The sequence below is a fragment of the Sparus aurata genome, unplaced genomic scaffold (assembly GCF_900880675.1).
Source record: "Sparus aurata unplaced genomic scaffold, fSpaAur1.1, whole genome shotgun sequence".
NCBI lineage: Eukaryota > Metazoa > Chordata > Actinopteri > Spariformes > Sparidae > Sparus > Sparus aurata.
In genome coordinates this window covers 27,194-52,844 of record NW_022045173.1, presented here as the reverse complement: position 1 = coordinate 52,844, position 25,651 = coordinate 27,194, and the positions used below count along the sequence as shown (strand labels likewise).

Genomic DNA, 25,651 nt, shown 5'->3' with positions numbered 1-25,651 from the left:
GGGGGAGTACTGTACTGTATAGTACTGTATGTACTGTACGCTGGTATTGAAAAAGAAAGTACTTTGTTGTGCCAGAGGAAATCTGCATGTAATCTCATAAATTGCCTTCAGTGATGTCACTCAGATGGTGAAATGACATTGTGGTAATGTAGGCAGCACAATTTGAAGAGGAAGGAGAATTTATGGAATATAAAAGAGATATTGTCGGTTCTGCTGGATCGGTTTTGATAATTTGATTTCAAACTGTCCATAATGAGTTAAACAGGGTAATAGGATGTTTAATTCTACAAAAGTGGACGGATTATCCAAATACCCACATGGTAAACTGAGCTCCCTGGGTGACATGAAAATGGCTTGGTTGGGTTCAAGAAAAGATCATGTTTTGGGTGAAATGATGATGTGAAGATTCAAGGACCTTTATTTTAATGATAACCATAATCGCATAACACAGACACTCGGTTAAGCATGTTAAACGGTTGTGGTCATGCTGATAAAAGACTCACAAGTTACTAGGGCTGCAACGATTAGTCGACGTAATCGATTACGTCGACAATAAAAATTTGTCGACACGAAAATTTGTGCGTCGATGCGTCGTATTATTATTGTTATTATTATTCATCATCATTTAAAAAAAAAAAAGATTTGAGCCGGAGCAAATCGCTTTAGCACCGCTACTAGAATGCGCACCACAGTGTGGCATAGAAGAAGAAGACGGTTCCGCAGAAGAAGAAGAAGAATATGAATGATGGCGGAACATGTTGAGGAGAGCAGGAAAGCGAAACGAAACACGTCCAAAGTTTGGGAATATTTTCGGGTGGCAACCTCCCATCTTCAATATATGACATTACATTTACGTGTGACTCTGTAGTAGAGCTCAGATCGGAGCCCAAAAACATCAAACCTGCCCCGACCCTCGCACGTTGAGTCCTGGCCCGGCCCGGCCTCAGTAACAAGTAATCTACCGCGTTAATATTCCAACCAGTAATCAGATTAAAGTTACTTATCAAGTCAGTGTTTATTATTATTTGTGTCATTTTCCTCAGTAAATATATGTATTTTTGCTTGTCTTCTTGCGTCCCTTGTCCACTCCTATGTCGCTTAAGTCGCTTTTGTCACCCTGTTCGTCCTTGCTTCTAAATTTAAAGGGCCCGCACGCCACTCGCGTTAACACCACCACGCAACTACTGCTGTAGCAGCCCATCCATTTACCGACATCGTTGATCAGGGAAAGTTTACTTGATAAAGTCATTAATTAGCATGCTACGTTGCAACGCTAGTATGCAATAATTTCTCTCTTTCTTACAAACATATTACACAATTAAAAGCGACCTTCCTCCACGCATCGGCCATCTTTAATTGATCCCTATTAGAGTTTAGATTCTCTGCCCGAGCCCGACCCGACTATCCTCGGGCCAGGCCCTTGATCAAGCATTTGTGTTTTGTATTTTTTTAATAACTCAAAATAATGACTGTATTTCCAGCTACAAAACGCACATATCTCTCCTCCCTCCATGTTGTTTGTGTAGCTGCATGGTCTAACACGTGAGTCAGTTGTCCTCATGCTGAACTTGTTGCACATGTGACATCACTCCCTGAGACGCAAGAAGAAAGCAAAAATATATATTTTTACTAGGGAAAATGACAACAATAATAGTAACACACAGTGACTTAAATAAGTTCTTTAATCTGATTACTGGTTTGGAAATATTAATGTGTTAGATTAGTCGTTACTGAAAAAAGTGGTCAGCTCATAATTACAGTTAATATGTTGGGCCTGGGCTCGGGTCAGGTCGGGTCGGGCTTAATTTTGTGGGCCCGATCTAAACTCTAATCCCTATAGGCGAACAGGGTCAAATCGTAGAGGACCGGGTGTTCTGCTACGGCAGCAATCAACATTTCCAGTGCCATCTCACAACGAATGTTTGGTAGGAACCAAAACTACGCGGGTTGTTCTCTGGGACCGACCTGACCGAGGGACGACAGCAGAACGAGACATCCCCATTGGTTATGGCATGGATTTTCCAACTTTTCCACCAAGACGCGTCATAGCTCATTACATAAAGTTGGAGGATTTTTACCTTTGTTTTTCCTGCTAATCCACCTATTCCACCCGCCTCCGCCTTTTCCACCTTTCCCTCCTTGTCCGCCTGGCTCCCAATACACAATGAATGACTTCCGGGATCATTTTCCTCTTTATGCACCTTTGGTCTGAACGTACAGTTAGTGAGTAGATAACTAGAAATGACCAGTTAGTGAGGGGAAACTAATGATGTTGAAGTGAAATGTTTTGTTGACCCATACATCCACACTGTCCTTCTCCTGGATAACAAAGTCACCTCACTTCCTCCTGTCATGTCTAGTGCAGATGAGAGTTGGTCAAGAGAGAGTTCGACACAATATTTCTGTTCTAGCAGTTCTTTATTGCTTGCAAGCAAGAGTCACTCATCAGCAGTACATAGATGATGACTGAAGAGAGGCGGTCTCTCCTCATCCTTTTATAGTAGCAGAAGCCAATACACGAAATTGCAGCTGTCACAAGGTTACATGTTAACTCACTAATACAAATTCCCACCATCTCCACATCCACCTCAAGTTACACACCGACTTTCCATAGCTTCTGTGTTATACACCAACCATTGTCAGAGCACATATCCCCAGAAGAGGTCACAGTAGAGGTTAAAAAAAAAAACCTTCAGGATGAACTCCTTAACTGAGCTCTTACTTATGTTTTGTCTTTTACAGCACTCTATATCATTTACAATATTTGTTAGATTTTATATACAAGAACAACATATTAAAATAATAAAGGGGCATTAGAGAATTTCCCTCACACTCCTTTGCTCCCATTATAATTACTATGGACTCCAGAGACGTATTTGCCAAAAAACGTGCCGTTACTCTTTTTTGGAGGACAGTCTCTAGTATTGCTAGATGAAGCTTATCGTAGGAAAGAGACACAATTTTGGTGTAGTAGTCAAATAATCAACAAGCACTACCATTGTTTTTCCAAATGATTTTTTTTTCTTTTGCCAAAATAGTCGCATTTTTCAATGCCTGAACATACCCCAAAACTCACCAAACTTGGAATATAGGTCACACCTGGCAAAACATTTTATAATCTATTGTCGTCCTGAATTTCCACCACTAGGTGGCGCTACAATCAAGGAAAGTGTGTTTTGGCTCATAAGTCCCATATACTTTGTCGTACATTCAAAAACCTTATATATATTACACCACTTATATTGCATCTTTGTTGTTGTATTATGCATAAGTGGTTTGCATATAAGTTAGCGATATTACTGGTGAACCTTAAAATCTTATGCTCATATAGCAGCTTATTTAGAGATGTTTATTTGATTTAACTGCTGAATAACATGTCGAGCATTGTTGTAACACAGTTCATTTCCTTTTTTTCTTTTTTTAGACCACACACACTCACACACACACACAAACATACTTTGTACAGTTATGTTAAAGTCCAACAACCTCATTAAAGGAAGTCAAATCAGATCTCTCTCTCCAAGTGCCTTGATTCTCTGCCCGGAATCATAGTCCATAATCTGCCGCCTCAACCAGCAGTCCTTTTACTGAGGCTCGCTCTCAAACAGAAACTGTTCACCTTTTTAAGCTCTTTCAGCCCTCTTACTTTTCAGCCCTTCTGCCTTTTCAGCTTTTGAAATATTCTGCTTTTTCTGCAAATTCTTGACAATTCAGCCTTGCTAATGGCTACACACCTCTGTTTAACAGTCTGTAGGGTCAAACAATGTAGTCCTCTCATTATTTGTTCTTTATGTAGATTGCAGGGAGTTCTTCTGATTTCAGTATACATTGTTTAATACTGGCAGGAGGAGCAGCCCACCATATTTCAAACTTCATTTGAAGTAACCGCTTCACTGTCTTCTCTTTTGAGTAGACAGGCTTCCTCCACCAGAGGGCAGAGCTGCCTTGCTAATGGATACAAACCTCTGTTTAAGAGTCTGTAAGTTGACAGAGTGTACTCCTCTCATTATTTGTTCTTTATGTAGATTGCAGGGAGTTCTTTTGACTCCAGCATACATTGTTCAATACCGGCAGGAGGAGCAGCCCACCAAATTATAAAGGAACAACTAGTGGGGCAGCTTAGCTGAAAAATCGTACAGTCGGTACAGTTAAGGCCAAAGGCAGTCTGAAAAAAATGGGATACATGGCGGATGTGGTGGCCATTTTAAAAATGGCTGCCATTGACAACAGTATTCTGATCAATTTTCTTATTTGCATGGTATAAAATATGATGCTGATGATCTTGTTAGTTTATTTTAAACTATAAAAATTCAAGATGATGTATACTGCCTATCACAGGGTCGATCTTTATGTATAATTATACATTTTATCATGCAGGAATAAAATCTGCAATGTGTATTAAGCCCAGAATCTTCCTTTGTTTTCACAATTCAAGATGGCCACCATTTCCTTGCATAGTGACATGTTGATATCACCTTCAAGTCCTTCAATTCATTAGAAAGATCAGATGTGACTTGACCATTGCAATATGCCTCGAGTTCATATTTGTCATATGCTCGGCTTCAGGTAGGCCTATAACTAGATAAATAAAACGTATTTTAAATCTTATTTTGTTATTACAATTAGCTCACAAAATAAAAAAACTTATTTAAGAAAAACCCTTCTTTTCCCCCACTGACGCCCTGTTCCACATAGAACGTTTCAAATGGTGGATTGCTGTTAATATAAGACTACTTGGTAGGACGATACCGCAGAACCATGTCTGCTTTATTTAGGCTTAAAAATAGATAAATTAAACTTATTTTAGAAAAACCCTTATTATTTTGCCATTAACAACCTGTTCCACATAAATAGTTAACGTGCTAACATGCTAATACCACGTTTCAAATGGTGGACCGCTGCCATCATCAAACCACCCCTTGCTGATCTTTCCTCAATTACTCCATGCACACATGAGGAAGCTGACACTCACATGTTATGACATGTGGCCCATGCAGTATGAAATGATCACAAGAAAATTATGATCCAAACTGTTAATACCGATATTGTGGTTCAAGCTGTGGCAGCAGCTCAAGGTCTAAAGGCAGGAGATGAGCTTTGGTTGGCATTTGGTACTGGAAATGATACCTAGCAGCCCATGAAATCTCAGCTGCACTTGGGCCTGAAAAGGCACGTGCTCTTCCAGTGTTTCATGCTTTGACTGGCTGGGACACAGTATCAAGCTTTGCTCGGCATGGGAAAAAGACTGCATGGGTTGTGTGGGCTATCTTTCCAGAGCTGACAAATGCCCTATTGGAATTGTCTTCTGCTCCACATAACATTCTACAGGAGGTAATGGCAATTATTGAAAGGTTTATAATCCTGCTCTATGATCGAACCAGCACATCCACAAACATAGACCAAGCTAGGAGGAAGTTATTTGCAAAGAGGCACAATGTGCAGTCAATCCCTCCAACAAAGGCAATGGCCACATACTAAAAGTTGCCACCTGAATTTCTTATCATAAAAATGTGTGATTTGACCCCAATATCATTCGTATTACAGGAATCCATGCAACTTTGAAGCAGTAACAATTTTCAAACCAGTCATGGCGGCCATCTTGAAAAATAACAGCCATCTTTAAATGTATTTGTATCATTGATGTACAAACTCCAATGAGGTAAATAAATGTAGCTAACTATATCATTAATATCATATTATAATCAACACACAAAAGAGAATTCACATGGAAATGGTAGTCAAAGGCGGCAATTTTGAAAAATGGCTTCCAAATTGAAAATTTGGGATGGCCCCATATCTAATTTTTTTTGGACTGTCTTTGGCTATATGTGCACCAGATTTCATGCTTTTATCACAAAGTGCACGATTCTTTGGAATTATGCTTTTAAGCCGCCCCACTAAACTTCCTCAACGGAAGGTGTTGCGTGGACAACGCAATGGCAGCATGCATCGACAGCAGCATACCCCGACGCGCGTGGACTGCGAGGGACCGTTCATCGCTGCTTGCAGCTTTAATTTTGTCATTACACTTTGTTTCAAAGACTTGTTTCTTTATATCAAGTGCCACGTGAATCCTGTTCTGTCCATTTTCCTTCACAATATTTCATATCCTATTAAGAAAATCACGAGAAAGACGTCTTGTCTCCTAATATATTTTCTGTTCTAAATCAAACTTACTTCTCCAGACCAGCAGAGCTTCAAGTCCAACAAAAGTGAAAACCTCACCACCTCGAACATTAAAATGTAGTGCAATCAAGCACACTACGATGAAGTTTAAAACAGACTTGACAAAATTTCACATGAAAGTTTTCATAGAGAAAGTATTCATTTGAATTACATTTCATACTTGTAATGTTTCGTGAATGTTTCTCCACAGAAACTAAATATTCACAAACACTCATAACTAATTGTGAATTTGAAGCATTTCATAAAAGAGCAGAGTAACAAAGTATGAAGTATGAAAAAAGCAATAAAACCTTTCATTATGTTATCTGATAAGTATCAGGTTCATCGTTGGAGGATGCTGACGTGGTCATTTTGGAGTTTGGCCGATGACATCATACTCTGGAGACAGGTCTCTACGCTCCAGTGACATGTAGGTTCTGTCCTCTTCTTTTGGCTTCACACTCTTTCTTGCTTTGCTTTTAGGAAAAAAGAGAAACATACATATACTTGTTAATTTCTGTCTTCTATGGACCATCCTTTTCCCAATCAGCAGAGCCTTCAACAAAATCTATACAATCTATTGTAACATCATACCAAAGGAACACCACGTAGATTGTCAACAAGACGTTCACACAGAGAGATACGACAGCACCAGCCAAGAGAAGAAGTCCACTGTACGGTCCAAGATACTGTTCAGGACCTGTCAGAAGAGATAACATAACACTCATCAGATCACTGTTGAGGGTTACTTTTATTCAACAGTGGCTCAGTTATCCTGTATGCATAGCCTGTGATACATTTTACAATTATTAGCAAGGCAGAAGAAATGAGTATTCAGGGTAAGTGTCATGATGGCATCATGGCAGCCCTCCTCTTCCCTCTTGTGTCATTGTCTGTTTTCCCCTGTGTGTGATCCTGGATGTTTTTTCCCCTGCTCTGTGTCTGTCTCTCTGTGTGAGTTGGTAGGCGTGGCTATCTCCCTGCAGGTTGCAGCCAGGTGGAAATCGTCAGCACTAATCACCCCCCTCCCCCAGTATAAGAAGACCGGCTTTAGATTCACTGGTCGTCAGATCATTCAGTCAGCAAGAGTGGTACTGTTGAAGAGATCCTGGCTCCTTTAAGTCTGTTGTTTTTTCCAGTGACCTTAGCTTGTGCAGCTAACCCTCCCTTGTGTTCTTTTTTGTCATAGTTCACTTCATTTGCTTGCTTAAACCATTCCACCTGCCTGCTTGCTCGTCGCCTGCCAGCCCTGTTCAGGATTATTTGTTTGTTCACTCAGAGGACGGCATTGCCACGTGGCGGGACGCCACTCTGATTCACTGGGCACGCTCTGGAGAGCTCACCACCAACCACCACCCATCACTGGGATCCCAGAACACGCCACCTCTCCCCAACCCCCGCAAACTTTGTTCTGGTTACTGGTTGCACATTAAATCACATTAAATTTGACTCTGTGTATCGTGTCTTGCATTTGGGTCCAGTTCTACCGTGCATCGTTCACAACAGTACATCTTAGATTCTAGATTTCAAGTAATAATGGAGGAAATACTACAGTGTTTATATGTGAAGTCATAAGCTGAGTAAATAAATGAGTATAATAGAAATACAACAAAAAATATAATTTCTAATTAATCAACAGAACTTGTATTGAGCACAAAGACAAACCGTGAGGCTCAAGGCTGTAGACAAAAAATCTCTGAGTAGTTGATCCCAGGGAGTTGGAGCTGTTGCAGAGCAAAGTGGAAAGATCCCTCTGTTGTGGTTGACTCACAGTGATGCTGCTGCTCAGACCTGAGTCGTTTAGAGGCTCACTGCTGATGGCAAACCTGTCAGAGTGATTGACAGGTAACCCATCCAAATACCACTGTAGAGCAGGAGGAGGATTCCCCACAGTCTCACAGGAACAGTTGAGCTGGTCTGCAGTTTGAATGCAGTCATATGAGGACAGGATCTGTGGAGCGACTGTGATGAACACAGAGAAGACAGACATGAGTCAGCTAAAGTCATGTTTGATCAAGTTTTACCAGAAGTAATGATATAACGAGGTGATGATGTTGAAATGCTGCAAGTGAAGAAAAGTAATTGAAACACATTGGGGGCTTTATTGTGCTCATTCAATGATCTGTGTAAATATATTTGTAAATGAATTGATTGAAGCCATTTCAGCCAAGGGTTATGTTAGTTTCACCAGACACGGAATTGGTTAAAGTTTGTGAGCAAGAGTCGGTGGACAAAGGGAGAAAGATCCAGGTGGCAGTTCATATCAGACACCAAAGACCACTTGTGATACTTACAGTGAACATCTATTTGACTGATGTTGGACCGTCCAGATCCAATAGCATTTTCTGCCTCGCAGAAAAAAGGACCACTGTCTCTGAAAGCTTTAATCTTTGAAACATGTCCAGTCCCCATGACAGTCTCCCGACCTCCGTCAGCTCTGTACCAGGTGTAGCTACTTACTGCAGGGTTGGCAGTACTGCTGCATGTCAGAGTAACTCTGCTGTTCTCTGGTACTGGACCAGAGGGACTGACTGACACTGTTGTGTTTTTTGGTGGATCTGAAAAATGTCAAATTATTTGTATTATTTATAGTTGTAATGTTATCACATATTTGCAATTAAATAAATACAAATTATGTCCCATTTCCCCTAAAAAAATTGACCCCAAATATGCTTTGCAGGTTAAAATCGTTTCATTTTTTCTCCTATGATGTGGATCCTGCCCACTCCAATTTGATTACTCGACAAAAGAAAGGATCAATTAAAGGGACAGAACACAATCTTTCACAGACAGACTCAGTTTATCATGGGCTACAGAAACCCATTACATTTACTTCACTTGTGCTGCTAAAACCTGAATTTCAAGCTTCTGGAACATAAACTTCATAGTAAACTACAACAGCAACAAGCCTTCTTGCTGTTTCTGAACTTCAACTCACCTTTTGGACTGTTAGGAATCCTATGCAAATTTATTTTGAATGCATTAACATAATTGCTCATATATTATGTTGGCATTAGAAATTTTGGAAAAACAGTTTGAATACTTCCAATCTACCAGATGTGGTAAGTAAATAATTTTAAGGTAAATTTTCTCTTCTACATTTACTGGGAAATATTGTCCTATGATGTAAGCGATGGAGGACTGCAGGACCACAGTGGTTTCAAATAGCCTCTTGTCTGACCAACAGTCCAAAACCCAGACGTTTAATTTACAATGTTATAAAAGAGAAAAAAAGCTGAAAAACCTAATATTTTGAGTTGATCAACTTAAGCATTATTAGAATAATTGTTTCATCCCTGATTCAGACAAAGTCATGAAAACTAAGAGACAAGAGATCAGTTTATAATTATGATGAATTTCAGCAGTGGACGAATTAACTCACATGAAATATCAGCTGTCAAACTTGTGCTAACTGACTGAGTGCTGCCTTCTTGTTTGTTGTAGACTGCAGTACAGGAGATTTCCTTTCCATGATGAAGGTGAGAAGCAGTGAAGGTCAGAACAGAGGTCTGGACTTTAGTTCTGTCCAGATTCTCCTGCAGTGACTCCTGAATGTGACCCTGGCTGGAGCTCCATGTCAGAGCTGGAGGATGAGACAGACAGGGAGCTGGAGCAGAGCACTTCAAACTCACTGAGGTTCCCTCCTCCACCTTCAGTGTGGACGGAGTCAGAGTCGGTGTGGGTGGAACATCTGGTGGGAAAGTACATTTGGACCAATCAATAAATAAACAGTAATCATTACTCTTCATCTTTATTTTAAGATAAAAAACACAATACAATAAAAGCAAAATAAAGTCAAAGCAGTTCTACAAGGAGCTGTTGACTGAAGTATAAGAAGATGGACTTTAAAACTTACCTTTGACTGAAATGTGCAGCTGTGTTTGAAAAAAATTATATAGCAAACCTTCACATGCAAGTCTGAAAAAATAATTCTTGCTGTTCTCAGGTCTCATGTTGTTCAGGGTTGTGGTGCAGTCTCTGTTTCTTAAGTTTCCTGTCAAATGTCCTCTAGTTTGTGGATTCCTGCTGTCAAACACAACAGTCTCTACATCATATTTCCACAGTGCTTTACATGTTTCATCCACTTTTGATTTATATTTGTCCTCTATGCCAAAGGAGCAGGGGATGGTCACACAGGATCCACTCAGAACCTCTATAGTCTGTGGCATGAAGGTCATAAACTGTGCAGACCCTGAAACACAAGACACAAATCTTTGAATAACAAGTGAATAATGCTTTATACAACATTTTACTGTTGGGCTGCTTTGCTAAAATCTCAGCATGAGGACTTTATTCATAAAATGACCCAAAATGACTGCAAAGCTCCTGTTTTGTCCTCACACTCCTTTGTTTTGTAGATTTGTTTAGACTTGGACTCATCATTATGAAGGAAATATTGATTGCAGTTTTTTGAAGTTACTCTTTCAGAAAAAATACTTTCGATGAGTTACTCATTACAATTGTTGACAATTCTATTTTCTGTCTTATGTCTGTTTCTGTTGATGGGTACAAAAGATGCGTTTGATTGGCCACTGATTGTTGCCATCAAGTATTTGTTTTTAAGTAGCCTACTGTACTGTGATCAGTCACAAAGGACTTGGTGGTAGGACCTAGTAAACCTATTAAAAACCTGTTGAACCAAGAGGGGACTGTCAATCGAAGTCAGCAGGAAAAGAGCTGTTAGCTGTTAGCAGCCAGTGAGAAGTAAGAGTCCTACTGCTGTGTTTGGCTAACAGAGCTAACAGCTAACAGCTAACAGAGCTAACAGCTTCCAGCAGAGTGAAACACTCAGTAGAGCTGAAAGTTTCTATTTAAAGAACATGAAGTGTTAAACAGTGAAGTGCAGTTTAGTGACAACACAACATGTTTACAGTAACAGTATTTCAGCTGAGTACAGTTGGAGGTAGAAGTACTTTGAGTTAGAGTTACAGATACTTAACATCATTGTACCAAACTGTGTTCAGACATGTAACCAGATACCAGCAGTGACCAGGTGGTGGAGTCGTGGCTTCATGGTACAAAGACTGAAAGAACTCAGACTGACACACAGAATGTTTCCCTAAATCATTTTAACACAAGTATTAATTCATTCTGTTTTTACAGATTTAATTATGTGTAAAATATTTGTATTATTATGTTATCAAGATAAAAAAATCCAAATTATTTCTTCAACATTTTAATGGTGCTTTTATTATGCCACTAATAACTGACACCTAGAGGTGATAATAAGGTAAAGAAGCATTCTTTTGACTGATGATCAGCATCTGCCAATATGCCACCATCAATTAGTGATTGATGATCAGCCCCAAAAGTCATGATAAGAGCACCCTGATTGACTAATGTATTAATGGACTGTTTAATTAACTGTTTCAGCCCTGATTCCAACTAAGTCAAAGAAGATAAGAAAAAATAGATCAATAATAATGTTTAAAATTATTATGAAATGCAACAGAGGACAAATTAACTCACATGAAATATCAGCTGTCAAACTTGTGCTAACTGACTGAGTGCTGCCATCTTGTTTGTTGTAGACTGCAGTACAGGAGATTTCCTTTCCATGATGAAGGTGAGAAGCAGTGAAGGTCAGAACAGAAGTCTGGACTTTAGTTCTGTCCTGATTCTCCTGTAGTGACCCCTGAATGTGACCCAGGCTGGAGGTCCATGTCAGAGCTGGAGGATGAGACAGACAGGGAGCTGGAGCAGAGCACTTCAAACTCACTGAGGTTCCCTCCTCCACCTTCAGTGTGGACGGAGTCAGAGTCGGTGTGGGTGGAACATCTGGTGGGAAAGTACATTTGGATCAATCAATAAATAAACAGCAATCATTACTCTACATCTTTATTTTACTTAGAAAATACACTAAAGGCAAAATAAGGTCAAAGTAGTTCTACAAGGAGCTGTTGACTGAAGTATAATAAAATTGACTTTAAAACCTACCTTTGACTAAAATGTCCACCTGTCTTGTTTTAAAATCGTATTTAAGGCCATTGTCGCATTCAAGTCTGAAAAAATACTTCCTGCTGTTCTCAGGTCTCATGTTGTTCAGGGTTGTGGTGCAGTCTCTGTTTCTTAAATTTCCTGTCAAATGTCCCGTAGTTTGTGGAGTCCTGCTGTCAAACACAACAGTCCCTTCATCATTACTCCACAGTGCTCTACATGTTTCGTCCACATTTGATTTATATTTGTCCTCTACACCAAAGGAGCAGGGGATGGTCACACAGGATCCACTCAGAACCTCTATAGTCTGTGGCATGAAGGTTATAAACTGTGACCCTGAAACACAAGACACAAATCTTTGAATAATAAGTGAATAATGCTTTACAGTAATGAGGAAATCTTACTGTTGGTTTGCTTTGCTAAAATCTCAGCATGATCACTTTATTCATAAAATGATACAAAATGACTGTAAAGCTCCTGTTTTGTCCTCACACTCTTTTGTTTTGTAGAGTTCTTTATACTTGGACTCGTCATTATGAAGGAAATGTTGATTGCCGTTTTTTAAAGTTAATCTTTCAGAAAAATTTATTTTGATTAATCACTTATTACAAAAATGTTAACAATTCTTTTTTCTGTATTATGTCTGTTTCTGTTGATGGATTACAAAAGATGCTCGGGTTTGCCGAACGAGCAACGTGGGCCCGCCCTCCCGTGGGCTCACCACTCGCGGGAGGGTTCAGAAGGGGCCGGTGCAGAGGGATATGGGTGGCGGTCGTGGGCGGGGGCCCCGGCGGCCCAATCCCCAGATGGTGACTCTAGCCATGGGGACATGGAATGTCACCTCACTGGGGGGGAAAGAGCCTGAGCTGGTGCGGGAGGTTGAGCGGTACCGGCTAGAAATAGTTGGGCTCACCTCCACGCACAGCCTGGGCTCTGGAACCCAACTCCTTGAGAGAGGCTGGACTCTCTTCTACTCTGGAGTTGCCCGCGGCGAGAGGCGGCGAGCTGGTGTGGGCTTGCTTATAGCCCCCCAGCTCAGCCGCCATGTGTTGGAGTTCTCCCCGGTGAACGAGAGGGTCGTTTCCCTGCGCCTTCGGGTCGGGGATAGGACTCTCACCGTTGTCTCGGCTTATGGGCCGAACAGCGGTGCAGAGTACCCGGCCTTCTTGGAGTCCCTGGGAGGGGTACTGGAGAGTGCTCCAACCGGGGACTCCGTCGTTCTCCTGGGGGACTTCAACGCCCACGTGGGCGATGACAGTGTTACCTGGAGGGGTGTGATTGGGAGGAACGGCCTCCCCGATCTGAACCCGAGTGGTGTTTTGTTACTGGACTTCTGTGCTAGTCACAGTTTGTCCATAACGAACACCATGTTCAAGCATAAGGGTGTCCATATGTGCACGTGGCACCAGGACACCCTAGGCCGGAGATCAATGATCGACTTTGTGGTCGTGTCATCTGACCTCCGGCCGTATGTCTTGGACACTCGGGTGAAGAGAGGGGCTGAGCTGTCAACTGATCACCACCTGGTGGTGAGTTGGATCCGCTGGCGGGGGAGGAAGCTGGACAGACCTGGCAGACCCAAACGTATCGTGAGGGTCTGCTGGGAACGTCTGGCAGAACCCTCTGCCAGGGAGATCTTTAACTCCCACCTCCGGGAGAGCTTTGACCAGATCCCGAGGGAGGCTGGGGACATTGAGTCCGAATGGACCATGTTCTCCACCTCCATTGTTGACGCGGCTGTCCGGAGCTGTGGCCGTAAGGTCTCCGGTGCCTGTCGCGGCGGCAATCCCCGAACCCGGTGGTGTACCCCGGAAGTAAGGGTTGCTGTCAAGCTGAAGAAGGAGTCCTTACCGGGCCTGGCTGGCCCGGGGGACTCCTGAGGCAGCTGACGGGTACCGGCAGGCCAAGCGTGCGGCAGCACGGGCAGTCTCGGAAGCAAAAACTCGGGTCTGGGAAGAGTTCGGGGGAGGCCATGGAGGAGGACTACCGGTCGGCCTCGAAGAAATTCTGGCAAACCATCCGGCGCCTCAGGAGGGGGAAGCAGTCCTCCACCAACACTGTTTACAGTGGAGGTGGGGAGCTGTTGACCTCGACTGGGGACATCGTCGGGCGGTGGAAGGAATACTTCGAGGATCTCCTCAATCCCGCTGACACGCCTTCCATAGAGGAAGCAGAGGCTGGGGACTCAGAGGTTGACCCATCCATCACCCAAGCCGAAGTCACTGAGGTAGTCCGTAAGCTCCTCAGTGGCAAAGCACCGGGGGTGGATGAGATCCGCCCTGAGTACCTCAAGTCTCTGGATGTTGTGGGGCTGTCTTGGCTGACACGTCTCTGCAGCATCGCGTGGCAGTCGGGGACAGTGCCTCTGGACTGGCAGACCGGGGTGGTGGTCCCCCTATTTAAAAAGGGAGACCGGAGGGTGTGTTCCAACTATCGGGGGATCACACTCCTCAGCCTCCCCGGGAAAGTCTATTCCAGGGTACTGGAGAGGAGAATTCGGCCGATAGTCGAACCTCGGATCCAGGAGGAACAATGCGGTTTTCGTCCTGGCCGTGGAACACTGGACCAGCTCTATACCCTCCGCAGGGTGCTCGAGGGTTCATGGGAGTTTGCCCAACCAGTCCACATGTGTTTTGTGGACTTGGAGAAGGCATTCGACCGTGTCCCTCGTGGCATACTATGGGGGGTGCTCCGGGAGTACGGGGTCGGGGGCCCTCTGTTAAGGGCCGTACGGTCCCTGTACTGCCAGAGCAGGAGCTTGGTTCGCATTGGCGGCAGTAAGTCAGACCTGTTCCCAGTACATGTTGGACTCCGGCAGGGCTGCCCTTTGTCACCGGTTCTGTTCATTACTTTTATGGACAGAATTTCTAGGCGCAGCCACGGGCCGGAGGGGATCTGGTTCGGGAGCCAATGGATCTCATCTCTGCTTTTCGCAGATGATGTGGTCTTGTTGGCTCCTTCGAGCCGGGACCTCCAGCATGTCCTGGGGCGGTTTGCAGCCGAGTGCGAAGCGGCTGGGATGAGAATCAGCACCTCCAAATCCGAGGCCATGGTTCTCGACCGGAAAAAGGTGGCCTGCTCCCTCCAGGTGGGAGGAGAGTTCCTGCCTCAAGTGGAGGAGTTTAAGTATCTTGGGGTCTTGTTCACGAGTGAGGGAAGGATGGAGCGTGAGATTGACAGACGGATCGGTGCAGCGGCCGCAGTAATGCGGTCTTTGTTTCGGTCCATCGTGGTGAAGAGAGAGCTGAGCCGAAAGGCGAAGCTCTCGATTTACCAGTCAATCTACGTTCCGACCCTCACCTATGGCCATGAACTTTGGGTCATGACCGAAAGAATAAGATCCCGGATACAAGCGGCCGAAATGAGTTTCCTCCGCAGGGTGGCAGGGCGCTCCCTTAGAGATAGGGTGAAGAGCTCTGTCACCCGGGAGGAGCTCAGAGTAGAGCCGCTGCTCCTCCACATCGAGAGGAGCCAGCTGAGGTGGCTCGGGCATCTGTTTCGGATGCCCCCGGGACGCCTCCCTCGGGAGGTGTTCCTGGCATGTCCCTCCGGGAGGAGACCCCGAGGAAGACCCAGGACACGCTGGTGTGACTATGTCGCCCAGCTGGCCTGGGAACGCCTTGGGGTCCTCCCGGAAGAGCTGGAGGCAGTATCCGGGGAGAGGGAAGTCTGGTTGTCCCTGCTCAGGCAGCTGCCCCCGCGACCCGGCCCCGGATAAGCGGATGAAAATGGATGGATGGATGGATGGCTCGGGTTTGATCGGCCACTGATTGTTGCCATCAGTCACAAAGGACTTGCTGGAAGGACCTAAAAAAAACATACTGAACCAAGAGGGAACTGTAAATACAAATTGAAGTCAGTAGTAAGAGAGCTAGTTAGCTGTTAGCAGCCAGTGAGCAGTAAAGTGCTGCTGTGTTTGACTAAGAGAGCTAACAAAGCTAACAGAGCTAACAGCTAACAGCAGAGTGAAACACTCAGTAGAGCTGAAAGTTTCTATTTAAAGAGCATTAAGTGTTAAACAGTGAAGTGCAGTTTAGTGACAACACAACATGTTTACAGTAACAGTATTTCAGCTGAGTACAGTTGGAGGTAGAAGTACTTTGAGTTTAGAGTTACAGATACTTCACATCATTGTACCAAACTGTGTTCAGACATGTAAGCAGATACCAGCAGTGACCAGGTGGTGGAGTCGTGGCTTCATGGTACAAAGACTGAAACAACTCAGACTGACACACAGAATGTTTCCCTAAATCTTTGTTACACAATTATTAATTAATTCTGTTTTTGCAGATTTAATTATGTGTAAAAAATGTGCATTATTATCTTATTTATTTATTTTTATTTCTATTTATTTATTTATTCACACATAACCAAGAGATAAACATATACAATTTAGACCAATTTGACATCTGTAATGGTCCTTTGGCATGTATGAAATGGGTCCCCCAAAGTAAGCTAGCTATTAGCTATTAAAATTAATCAAATGATCAGCATCGGCCAATACTGCTTCCATCAATTAGTGATTGGTGATCAGCCCCAAAAGTCATGATCAGGGCACCCTGATTGACTAATATATTAATGGACTGTTTATTGACTGTTTCATCCCTGATTCAAACTAAATTAAAGAAGATGAGAAAAAATAGATCAATAATAATGTTTAAAATTATTATGAAATTCAATGGAAGACAAATTAACTCACATGAAACATCAGCTGTCACACTTGTGCTAACTGACTGAGAGCTGCCATCTTGTTTGTTGTAGACTGCAGTACAGGAGATGTCCTTTCCATGATGAAGGTGAGAAGCAGTGAAGGTCAGAACAGAGGTCTGGACTTTAGTTCTGCCCAGATTCTCCGGCAGTGACTCCTGAATGTGACCCAGGCTGGAGCTCCATGTCAGAGCTGGTGGATGAGACAGACAAGGAGCTGGAGCAGAGCACTTCAAACTCACTGAGGTTCCCTCCTCTACCTTCAGTGTGGACGGAGTCAGAGTCGGTGTGGGTGGAACATCTGGTGGGAAAGTACATTTAGACCAATCAATAAATAAACAGTAATCATTACTTTTCTTCTTTATTTTATTTGCAAAATGCAGTAAATGCAACACAAGTTCACAGCAGTTCTAGAAAGTATCTGATGACTTAAGTGTTGGTAAATGGACTGTAAAACCTACCTGTGACTGAAATGTGCAACTTCTGCTTATGAAAATTATGTCTGAAGTTATTACATTCCACTCTTAAGAAATATTCTTTGCTGTGCTCAGGTCTCATGTTGTTCAGGGTTGTGCTGCAGTCTTTTCTTGTTAAGTCTCCTTTCAGTTCTCCTTTTATTGCACTTGATTGTGGATCACTGCTGTCAAACACAACAGTCTGACCAGATTTCCACAGTGCTCTACATGTTCCATCAATGTTTGAGTTAAATCTGGTCTCTACATCAAAGGAGCAGAGGATGGTCACACAGGATCCACTCAGAACCTCTATAGTCTTCGGTATAATGATCTTGAACTGTCCACACAGGGCAGCTGAAACACAAGACACAAATCTTTGAATATGTTCAAGTGAAAACTGCTTTATTAATAGGAGGACATTTGAATAAATAGATATTATTTGTTTTCACATTGCTTTTTCTCTCAGTGTTTGAAGAAAGGAAAATTGTACGCCTGTTAGAGTAAAGTTCTACAAAAAGCAGCTGAAGACTTTTGTAGCTCACTGTGTGTTAACTTTGCTGCAGCCTGTGTTGCTGAACGAACTTCAACTCACTTTGCAGCAGACAGCCAATGAGAAGGACAGTCAGAGCTGCAGCCATCTCTGTGTGTCAGGAGAGGCAGAAACTCTGGAGAACACACATGGAACAATTCACATCTTTAGTACATTTCATCTTTCATTATTTGATTATATTTGGTCGATGTCAGTGTAGGAAAGGCTCCCAAGAAGCCTGTTAGGGATTCTTAGACACTGAAACTCAAATAAATGACAACAAAATTAGATTCTACAAGGTGTTATCAAAATGTCATGAGGGAATGTCTACGCAGCATACACATACATGCTTCTAAATCACTATTTTAAAAGCTGTAACTAAAAAAGTGGATGAATCTTTACTAATCTAAAATACAATTCTCATAAATTTGCCAGTCTTTTATAAAAGATTGATAATAGAGATATTCAACAAAATCGTTAACAGCAGCCCCTTTCACACAGAGACGCCGCATTAACGGCGTTGGTTGTTCACACAGAGCGAAGCATCTCCACCTTAAAGACCAACCATTGTGTCTGACTCTGTCATTCGCGGGAACGGAGGCTGTTTTCTGGGGGGAAGTTCACTGAAGTCTCGGTCTGGAGGGTTGACGGTCGCGGGGATTTTTTTTCAACAATTGATGAGTCAAAGTTTTTTGCTGGTGACAGACACTGTTATTCAGCCAGAAATGTGACAAAGAGTCAGTAGATAAGCCGGCGTCGCGTATTGAGGGTTTGTCGGTCTGACAGTCTGATAGCTACGCATGTCCTTCACTCAACAAAATAAAGAAAACGTCCGACAAAACAACGTTACGTGACCAAACAAAAGTAATGTAGTAACTGTAACTGTCTTTGGCACCTTATATGAGGAAAAAAATACCGTAGTTATACCTGGAGAGGTTTCTGACCTCTAGCCTGTCCTACCAACTGCAACAAAATAATGATCGAAGGGAAAAAAAGGAAGCTATCATGTATGTGGAAGGCAAAAGTGACAAACACATTGTGTCTATATTTATCTACTTAATATGCAGTATCAAGACAACTAATATATTCAACAGTAACAAAATGTCCAAAACCCCAATAAACCGTCAACTTTAAATTGTTCCAAGGTGCTGAATCGAAATTAACCTTTCACAAAAGTTTTTGCAAAGTTTCAGTGTTTTGCTTTCTTTCTGTCTTTTAGATATCATGATGTCAAGTGACTTCAAGGTTCTGGAATTTAGTTTTGTATTCAAAAATAAATAATGATTCGATATGCATCATATTGAAGTTATCATGACTTACATTTTCTCCAGTTCTTTCGAGCTGACAGATGAAAGATGTAGAGAGGAGTGAAGTTCCTCAAATGTTTTTGCACCTTTATTTTATTTCAACAGCCTGCAAGAGTTGACTTGAAAATCAGGAAGTCACACCTAGTAGAACATGGTTGTGACGTTGAAATGTGAGAGAGGTTTAAACAGTCCAAGTAGTCAGTGTTTGGACACATACAATAAAATAACATTGTCTGTTATACCAACCATTTCAAATCTATGGTCTTGCCAACACTTTTGAATTGAATTTTCAATTAACAACAGAATCAAAAAGTAATTTAAAAAAATAAATAAATAATTACTATGAATAATCAGATAAAACTCAGCACTCAAATCTGAAGCGACCCTGATGTGCCACACACATTTAACACACTGTTCTCACCTCACTATGCAGAACATTGACAGCTTCAGTTTATTTTAAATCACTTCTTAACTACTCACTGACTCACAACCAACAAGAACAACACAATACATACAATGATTTCATTTTTTGGAATTTATATTTTCATAAACGTTACTGAAACACCACAATGCATCATGGAACATTAAGTCTGTTGATCGTTCAAGATCATTCTCTTCTTTTGAGAAAAAATGGACTCTTCTTTTCTGAAGCTTTGACGTTTGAAACATGTCTGAGCTTCATGTTAGGCTCACTACTGCAAGTCAGCATCATATGAAAGCCCCCCTGGTACCGGACCAGAGGGACTGACTGACTATGTGGTGTGTTTAGGTTGACCTGAAAAAAGAGTAACGTAACAACTTTTGTTTTGAAATAAGACAGATCCCTCCATGTTTTGTCCTCTAAAGTAAGGATGTTGGCATCACAATGCACAAAGCTTAACATAGAAAATCATCATTTCCTTTCTTTGAGGTGCTGTATCTTAGGCAACTGGACCTGTTTCAGTTTATTGAAGATGTTTCACCTCTCATCCAAGAGGCTTCTTCAGTTCTAACTAACTGGAGAGGAGTTACATAAACTCTATGTGGGAGTGTCTTTACAGAGTCGTGAAGGAACGTGTGAGCTCTGAGTTTCCACTTGTATGTTGCTGACCTGACCGGCCTTCATGTGGGTTGCAAGGGCTTATGTGAAATTTCCTTTCTTGTCCTCACTATTATACGTGCCTAACTTATAATTCTCTGAAACAGGGAGCACTGTGCTTTATTTTTATTGGTACTAAACTTTCATCTTGTGGTTTGCTGTTGTAGGGTGAAACTCCTACCCAACAACAACATCTAGCTGTCTATTTCTATTCTCTATTTTCTTTTTTCTGATAAAGGAAAAAAACAACTATGAGCCTACACTAGATGGCAGTATGATTATATTCAGTAACTCTGAGCAGGAGATGGTTTACTTTCCTCAAATGTTAGTATCTTCTGAGAGGTTGTTATTTCCTGATGCAGTTGACAGTGTTTTCTGTCCCTCGGTCTGTGGTGTCAATAACCCCTGAATAGAGTGTTAAGGGAGGTTAATAGGCTAATTTTTCCAAGTGCCAAATGCACTGTTGTCTCATATGCAAGACTTCATTAGGTGAATTTCTCATAAGAGCTATTATTTATCACTAAGGTCATTTAGAAAATCCGAAAAGGGATGATGGACTCAATCAGCTGAACACTGGCAGCTGTACCCATCATCAGTCCACAAGAGTAAAATCCGACCTGATGTACATGACTCCAGGCAGGCCATGGGATTATTATATTTCAATGGTATGTGGGCACTTAAGATTAAATGCATTGTTTAAACCACCTTGGATATTTTTAACCCTAATAACAAAAAGTGGCAAGACAGTTAGCTGTTATTCCCACTAAGATTCACAATATTTGAAATTAAATATGATTTTAAATGTTACCAGGTCATTTGACAGAATACTAAGAAAGCTGGACCAAGAATACATAATCGTCTTTTAAAATAATTGCCTAAATAACAGACTAAACAAAAATAGCCAATAAAGCAAACAGCTCTAGAAAATAGCACATTCATCAAAACACTTTACATTTTTTAGTCTCCTGTAGGGCCGGGCAATATGGACTTCAGTCATATATTGTTCTTAAGAGGCTGAGTAAGTTTTTTATAGATCCGGCTTAAAGGGACAGTGTGTAATATATCAAGTATTTAGCGCCATCTAACTGTGAGGTACTACATTGCAACACTCCTTTGCTCACCCCTCCCGTTCTGAAGACGTTGGAGACTTTATGGAAGCTACGGTGGCCCTGAGGGACAAGAAACTCATTTTCAAAATATGGATTCTTTCCCAGCAGCGTTGAGTATTTCTACTGATTCAAGTAATGAGGTAAAGATGTAGTTGGTTATTGTTATTGTTAGTGACGGGCGCTTTTGCTGAGCTCCCTCTCAGTTGGGCAGTCAAGCTAGCTCTGAGCGAAAACACGTTTAGCCTTACTACGTAGTACCACGTAGTGCTTTGTGTCCCTCTCGGCAGTCCATAGTTTTTTTTAAACCGGAAAGACATGGCTGCCTCCATAAAGCTTGCCTGTGCTATGTATATTCAGATAGGTAATTCTTCGCTCAGGAGGATAAGTCAGATTGTTGGCAGAGCTAATTGTACACCAATGACGACTTACTTATGAACGAAGACGTTGATTTGAGTTAATAAATTAGTTTAATCGTTACACACTCTCCCTTTAATCTTGCACGCCAAAGCCACATTTGAGACGTCACAAGCACTTTGATTCAAACCGACTGTGATCAAAATAAGATGCAAAGACAGAGAGTACTATCCTGGTGAAAATATGCAGCTGATAAACATGGAATGATTTATAAATAGCTGGGCTGTGCATTCACTTTTTAAACAAAGCACTGGGGCTACGGAGGCTGAACATTTCGTAGCACAGACAACAGAACTGTAGCACGTGTATAGTGTCAACTCAATTGTAGTTTGAGAGTATTCAAATTGCTGTAGTTTAAAAAGTTGTCTGTAATGATCTGTCAAATGAATACAGTATATAAAAAAACTGCAGATATAGTTTTTTAACATAATAAATTATTTATTAATATTATTATGTAGATAACATGGACAGAGAGAGAGAAAGAGAGACTTTGTTTGCGTTACAGATGTCTCGTGTATGAAACGATGTATCATCACTGCGCTGCATTTTTACAATCACATCATACGATAGACAAAAACTACCAAGTAGAGTAACGATGCTCAACGATTCAGCTCGCAAAAACAAACTGGCAAAGAAATTAAAACCTTGCACAAAAAGAATGCTCTGCAAATATAGTACAGGCCCGGTTTGCATGTAGCAGAGTGATGCAAACTGGTATACAATATAAACAGTATTGAATATAGAAGAATACATCTCCAGACTTTACCAGTATACCTTATAAAAATTATATACGGCCCAGACACTGTGCTAGTGCCTGAACCTCTGTGAAAAAACATTTTATGGAGACATTTATACAAACTAAAAGACATGTTTGGACTGTCATCAGTCACCATTGTCATATAAACAGGAAAACATAAAACCTAATAATTTATTGTACACCTCAATTTCATTAATAGACCCGAGACCTTTACATTTGTTATTTCTGTGAGACAGTCAGAGAGGTACTAATTCTTTGTAAGGGATTAAACACTGACAATATAACATCATCTTATGTGTAACTTTTACCTAAAACACAGACAGTGCTTTAGAAATCATCACATCATCAGATGAAACAAATTCCAACCAACGTAAAAACAGAGTTTCTCCACAAGACTCAAATAATGCACTTTAAATTACTATTATATAAATACTGCACCTTATCCTCTGTGTTTTATTTTATTCTATTTCACTATACTGCCTCTCTTTTTATTCTATTGCTACTTAAGTAGTTGTATATAGTATTTTATTGTTTCTATCTATCTATCTATCTATCTATCTATCTATCTATCTATCTATCTATCTATCTATCTAAATGTAACTTGGGCGTATTCAGTGGAGACTGCCTTCTGTGCATTTTTTCCAGTGCACCTCTCCTCTTCCAGATAGAAGTTATTTTCCCCAGAGTGATCTTCCTTCTTCCTCCTTTTCTTCTTGCTTTTCCAAATCACGCTGGCGTACAACACGTCGCTGCCTTCCTCATCCTGCTTCTCTGAGCTTTGATTGGCAACATGTTGATGACCTAGTTGAGCTTCTAGTTTATCTGACTGTCTCATCACGTTGGTGTTGACATAAATATCCTCTTCAGACAAGAAAGACACCTGAAATAAAAATAAAACATCAGACGCACAGCTGGATTATGCCTTCTTTAATACCCAATGTAGAAAATGGTCTTTACCTTATTTTCCATTTCACCTGTCATGCCTCGACTCATCACAGCTCTGCTGGTGTCACCTGTGCACTCACTCTCTGTAGGTTTTTGACAGCCCTGAAAATAAAAAAGTGTTACACTCCATCCAGCTTACATCGACATATTCATTTTAACTTTGGGTTTTAGCTTGCTCATGATTTTGAGGGTGAGCTAGTCTTAATTTTGGACGCAAATTCGTCAACGCGCAGAGCTGTTGAACCCAGAAAACTTAAACTGGTACTAACAAAAACCGATCTGAAGTCAGTATTAATGCTGGATTTAAAGCAGACATATAATGCTCATGCTTAGGCTTATTGTTTTATTTTGGTTACTATTACAAACGGTTTACATGCTTAAGTCCTTAAAAAACACATCTGTTCTGCCATAGTGTTCCTCCACTGTCTGAAACACTAGTCGTCTTTAGACAGAGCACCAAGCCCCCAATTTGTCTGTCCTTTTGGCGGCTCGGTCCACGGTTTTAGATCAAGTCAGATTTTTAGAGTTGGATTTGTTGAATACAATATGATTGATTGTGCAGATTGAGAAATGATTTGTAAACCTATATTCCTTTTCTTTTTTATCAATGTCAATGTAGAAAAGGCTCCAAAGAAGACTGTAGAGGATTCTGAGACTCTGAAAGTCAACTGAATCCCAAGATAATTAAATTATTATGAATATTTAACACACTTGGGGGACATATTACAGCTTTTACATCACTCCCTTTAAAAACTTTGACTGAACAATTAAATTAATAACTGCTCTTTTTTTAAATCTTACAAATTGGCCAGACTTTTATGATGTTTTGTTGAGTCACTTTTACTTAACAAACATTGACCGACTGCTTCAATGTTTCTACTCAGTGTAAAAAATGTGAAAAAGTAAAAATTATTTTCTGACACTATGAATACAGGAGAGCTAAACTGTATGTTTCAGGCAAAAGCAATAATCAGTTGCATATTTTCTTTATGTATTTTCATTTATTTATTTTTTTTACAAAGCTATAATTTGTGTAAGGCAACAAATACACCCAAAAGTGACAATGTCCGAAAATACAGCTGAAACATTTTGGTGTTTAATAGAATTTTTCCACCTTTAACAAAGTTTCAGTGGTTTTTTTTCCCTTTCAACTTTCACCCCTGTTAGGGGGAGCTTGTGCAGGACACAGCAGGTTTGGAGCAGTAAATGTGTTTATTGTCAGGTGAGGACTGTAGGCAGGCAAATGAGGCTGGCTAGAGTGGGGTGGGTGAGGCAGCGTGGCAGGCAGGTAATGGCGGGTTGGTGGGCAGGCTGAAGAGTGGGTGATGATCCTGAGCACAAAGAAACACAGCAATTTAGCACAGAAAAACGCACAAGGAGGCTAAAGCACTATAGGAGCCGTAAGGTATCTACCACAGTAGTGAAACAACAATCTGGCGGTGAGTGGTTGGAAAGCCAGGGTAGAAGTGCTGCAGGTTGATGAGCTGATGAGAGGCAGGTGTGCAGACTGGGCGGAGTGAAGAACCAGGAAGCTCAGCTGAGCCAGGAGGGAGAGCCACACCCATGCCAGGACACACACAAATACAACTGCAGAGAGACAGACAGGGGGCAATGGAAACACGAGGGAGGGAAAAACAAAACACAGGAACACACTAGGAATCTTCGGAGGCCCCAGCCACAGCCGTAACAACCCCCCTTCCTCCAAAAACTCCACTGGCTCCCTGTCCCACAACAGATCCAATTCAAAATACTCCTCCTCACTCATCAAGCCCCCCCCCACACACACACCTCACCAACCTGCTCCACCACCACAACCCATCCCGTACCCTCCGCTCCTCCGACACAAACTTCCTCCCTCCACCACGCAGGACCAACCACCGGACCTGGGGTGACAGAGCCTTCTCAGTAGCTGCTCCTCCCTCTGGAACTCCCTCCCCAAACACATCAGAGACTGTACAGAGCTCACAACCTTCACAACACTCACCAAAACTCACCTTTTTAAAACTGCTTTTAATGCATAACTTGTCTCTTTTTGTGTTTTTAGTGTGTTGTTTTTATTATTCTGCTTTTAAACCTGTAAAGTGTCTTTGTTTACCCTGAAAAGCGCTTTATAAATAAATGTATTATTATTATTATAATTATTATTATTATTATTATTATTACTTTTGAAATTGTTCATTGACCTGAAGTCAGGTGATTTAATATTTAAGCTTCTAGAATTAAGTTGTATTATCAGCATGAATGTTCA

The 25,651-nt window shown here is 41.5% G+C and overlaps 2 protein-coding genes and 1 long non-coding RNA gene across 3 annotated transcripts; all 3 read right to left on the bottom strand.

The window, feature by feature from the left end:
- Window positions 1–6,499: 6,499 nt before the first annotated feature.
- LOC115578132 (peroxidasin homolog) lies at window positions 6,500–8,171 on the bottom strand. Its single transcript, XM_030410979.1, has 3 exons — window positions 7,831–8,171; window positions 6,760–6,865; window positions 6,500–6,641 (listed from the first exon to the last, which is right to left on the bottom strand). The coding sequence occupies exons 1-3, from the start codon at window positions 8,153–8,155 to the stop codon at window positions 6,533–6,535; spliced, it is 540 nt and encodes a 179-aa protein (XP_030266839.1). The 5' UTR covers window positions 8,156–8,171; the 3' UTR covers window positions 6,500–6,532.
- A 178-nt stretch (window positions 8,172–8,349) lies between these two features.
- On the bottom strand, window positions 8,350–17,306 carry LOC115578131 (myelin-associated glycoprotein-like). Its single transcript, XM_030410978.1, has 7 exons — window positions 17,271–17,306; window positions 16,802–17,110; window positions 12,103–12,438; window positions 11,635–11,943; window positions 10,070–10,357; window positions 9,548–9,856; window positions 8,350–8,723 (listed from the first exon to the last, which is right to left on the bottom strand). The coding sequence occupies exons 3-7, from the start codon at window positions 12,416–12,418 to the stop codon at window positions 8,350–8,352; spliced, it is 1,596 nt and encodes a 531-aa protein (XP_030266838.1). The 5' UTR covers window positions 12,419–12,438; window positions 16,802–17,110; window positions 17,271–17,306.
- A 9-nt stretch (window positions 17,307–17,315) lies between these two features.
- On the bottom strand, window positions 17,316–25,218 carry LOC115578129 (uncharacterized). Its single transcript, XR_003983384.1, has 3 exons — window positions 25,201–25,218; window positions 17,857–17,929; window positions 17,316–17,618 (listed from the first exon to the last, which is right to left on the bottom strand). It is a non-coding gene; the product is annotated as an uncharacterized LOC115578129 (long non-coding RNA).
- Window positions 25,219–25,651: the final 433 nt, after the last annotated feature.

Coding starts and splice junctions, on each gene's coding strand:
- LOC115578132 (XM_030410979.1), bottom strand. CDS start 8,155: ATGTCTGTCTTCTCTGTGTTCATCACAGTCGCTCCACAGATCCTGTCC. Junction 6,866..7,830: donor CTACAGCCTTGAGCCTCACG/GTTTGTCTTTGT, acceptor CTCTTCTGACAG/GTCCTGAACAGTATCTTGGA. Junction 6,642..6,759: donor ATCTACGTGGTGTTCCTTTG/GTATGATGTTAC, acceptor TTTTCCTAAAAG/CAAAGCAAGAAAGAGTGTGA.
- LOC115578131 (XM_030410978.1), bottom strand. CDS start 12,418: ATGCCACAGACTATAGAGGTTCTGAGTGGATCCTGTGTGACCATCCCC. Junction 10,358..11,634: donor TTTGACAGCTGATATTTCAT/GTGAGTTAATTT, acceptor CTTGTGTTTCAG/GGTCTGCACAGTTTATGACC. Junction 9,857..10,069: donor TTTCAGACTTGCATGTGAAG/GTTTGCTATATA, acceptor CTTTCCCACCAG/ATGTTCCACCCACACCGACT.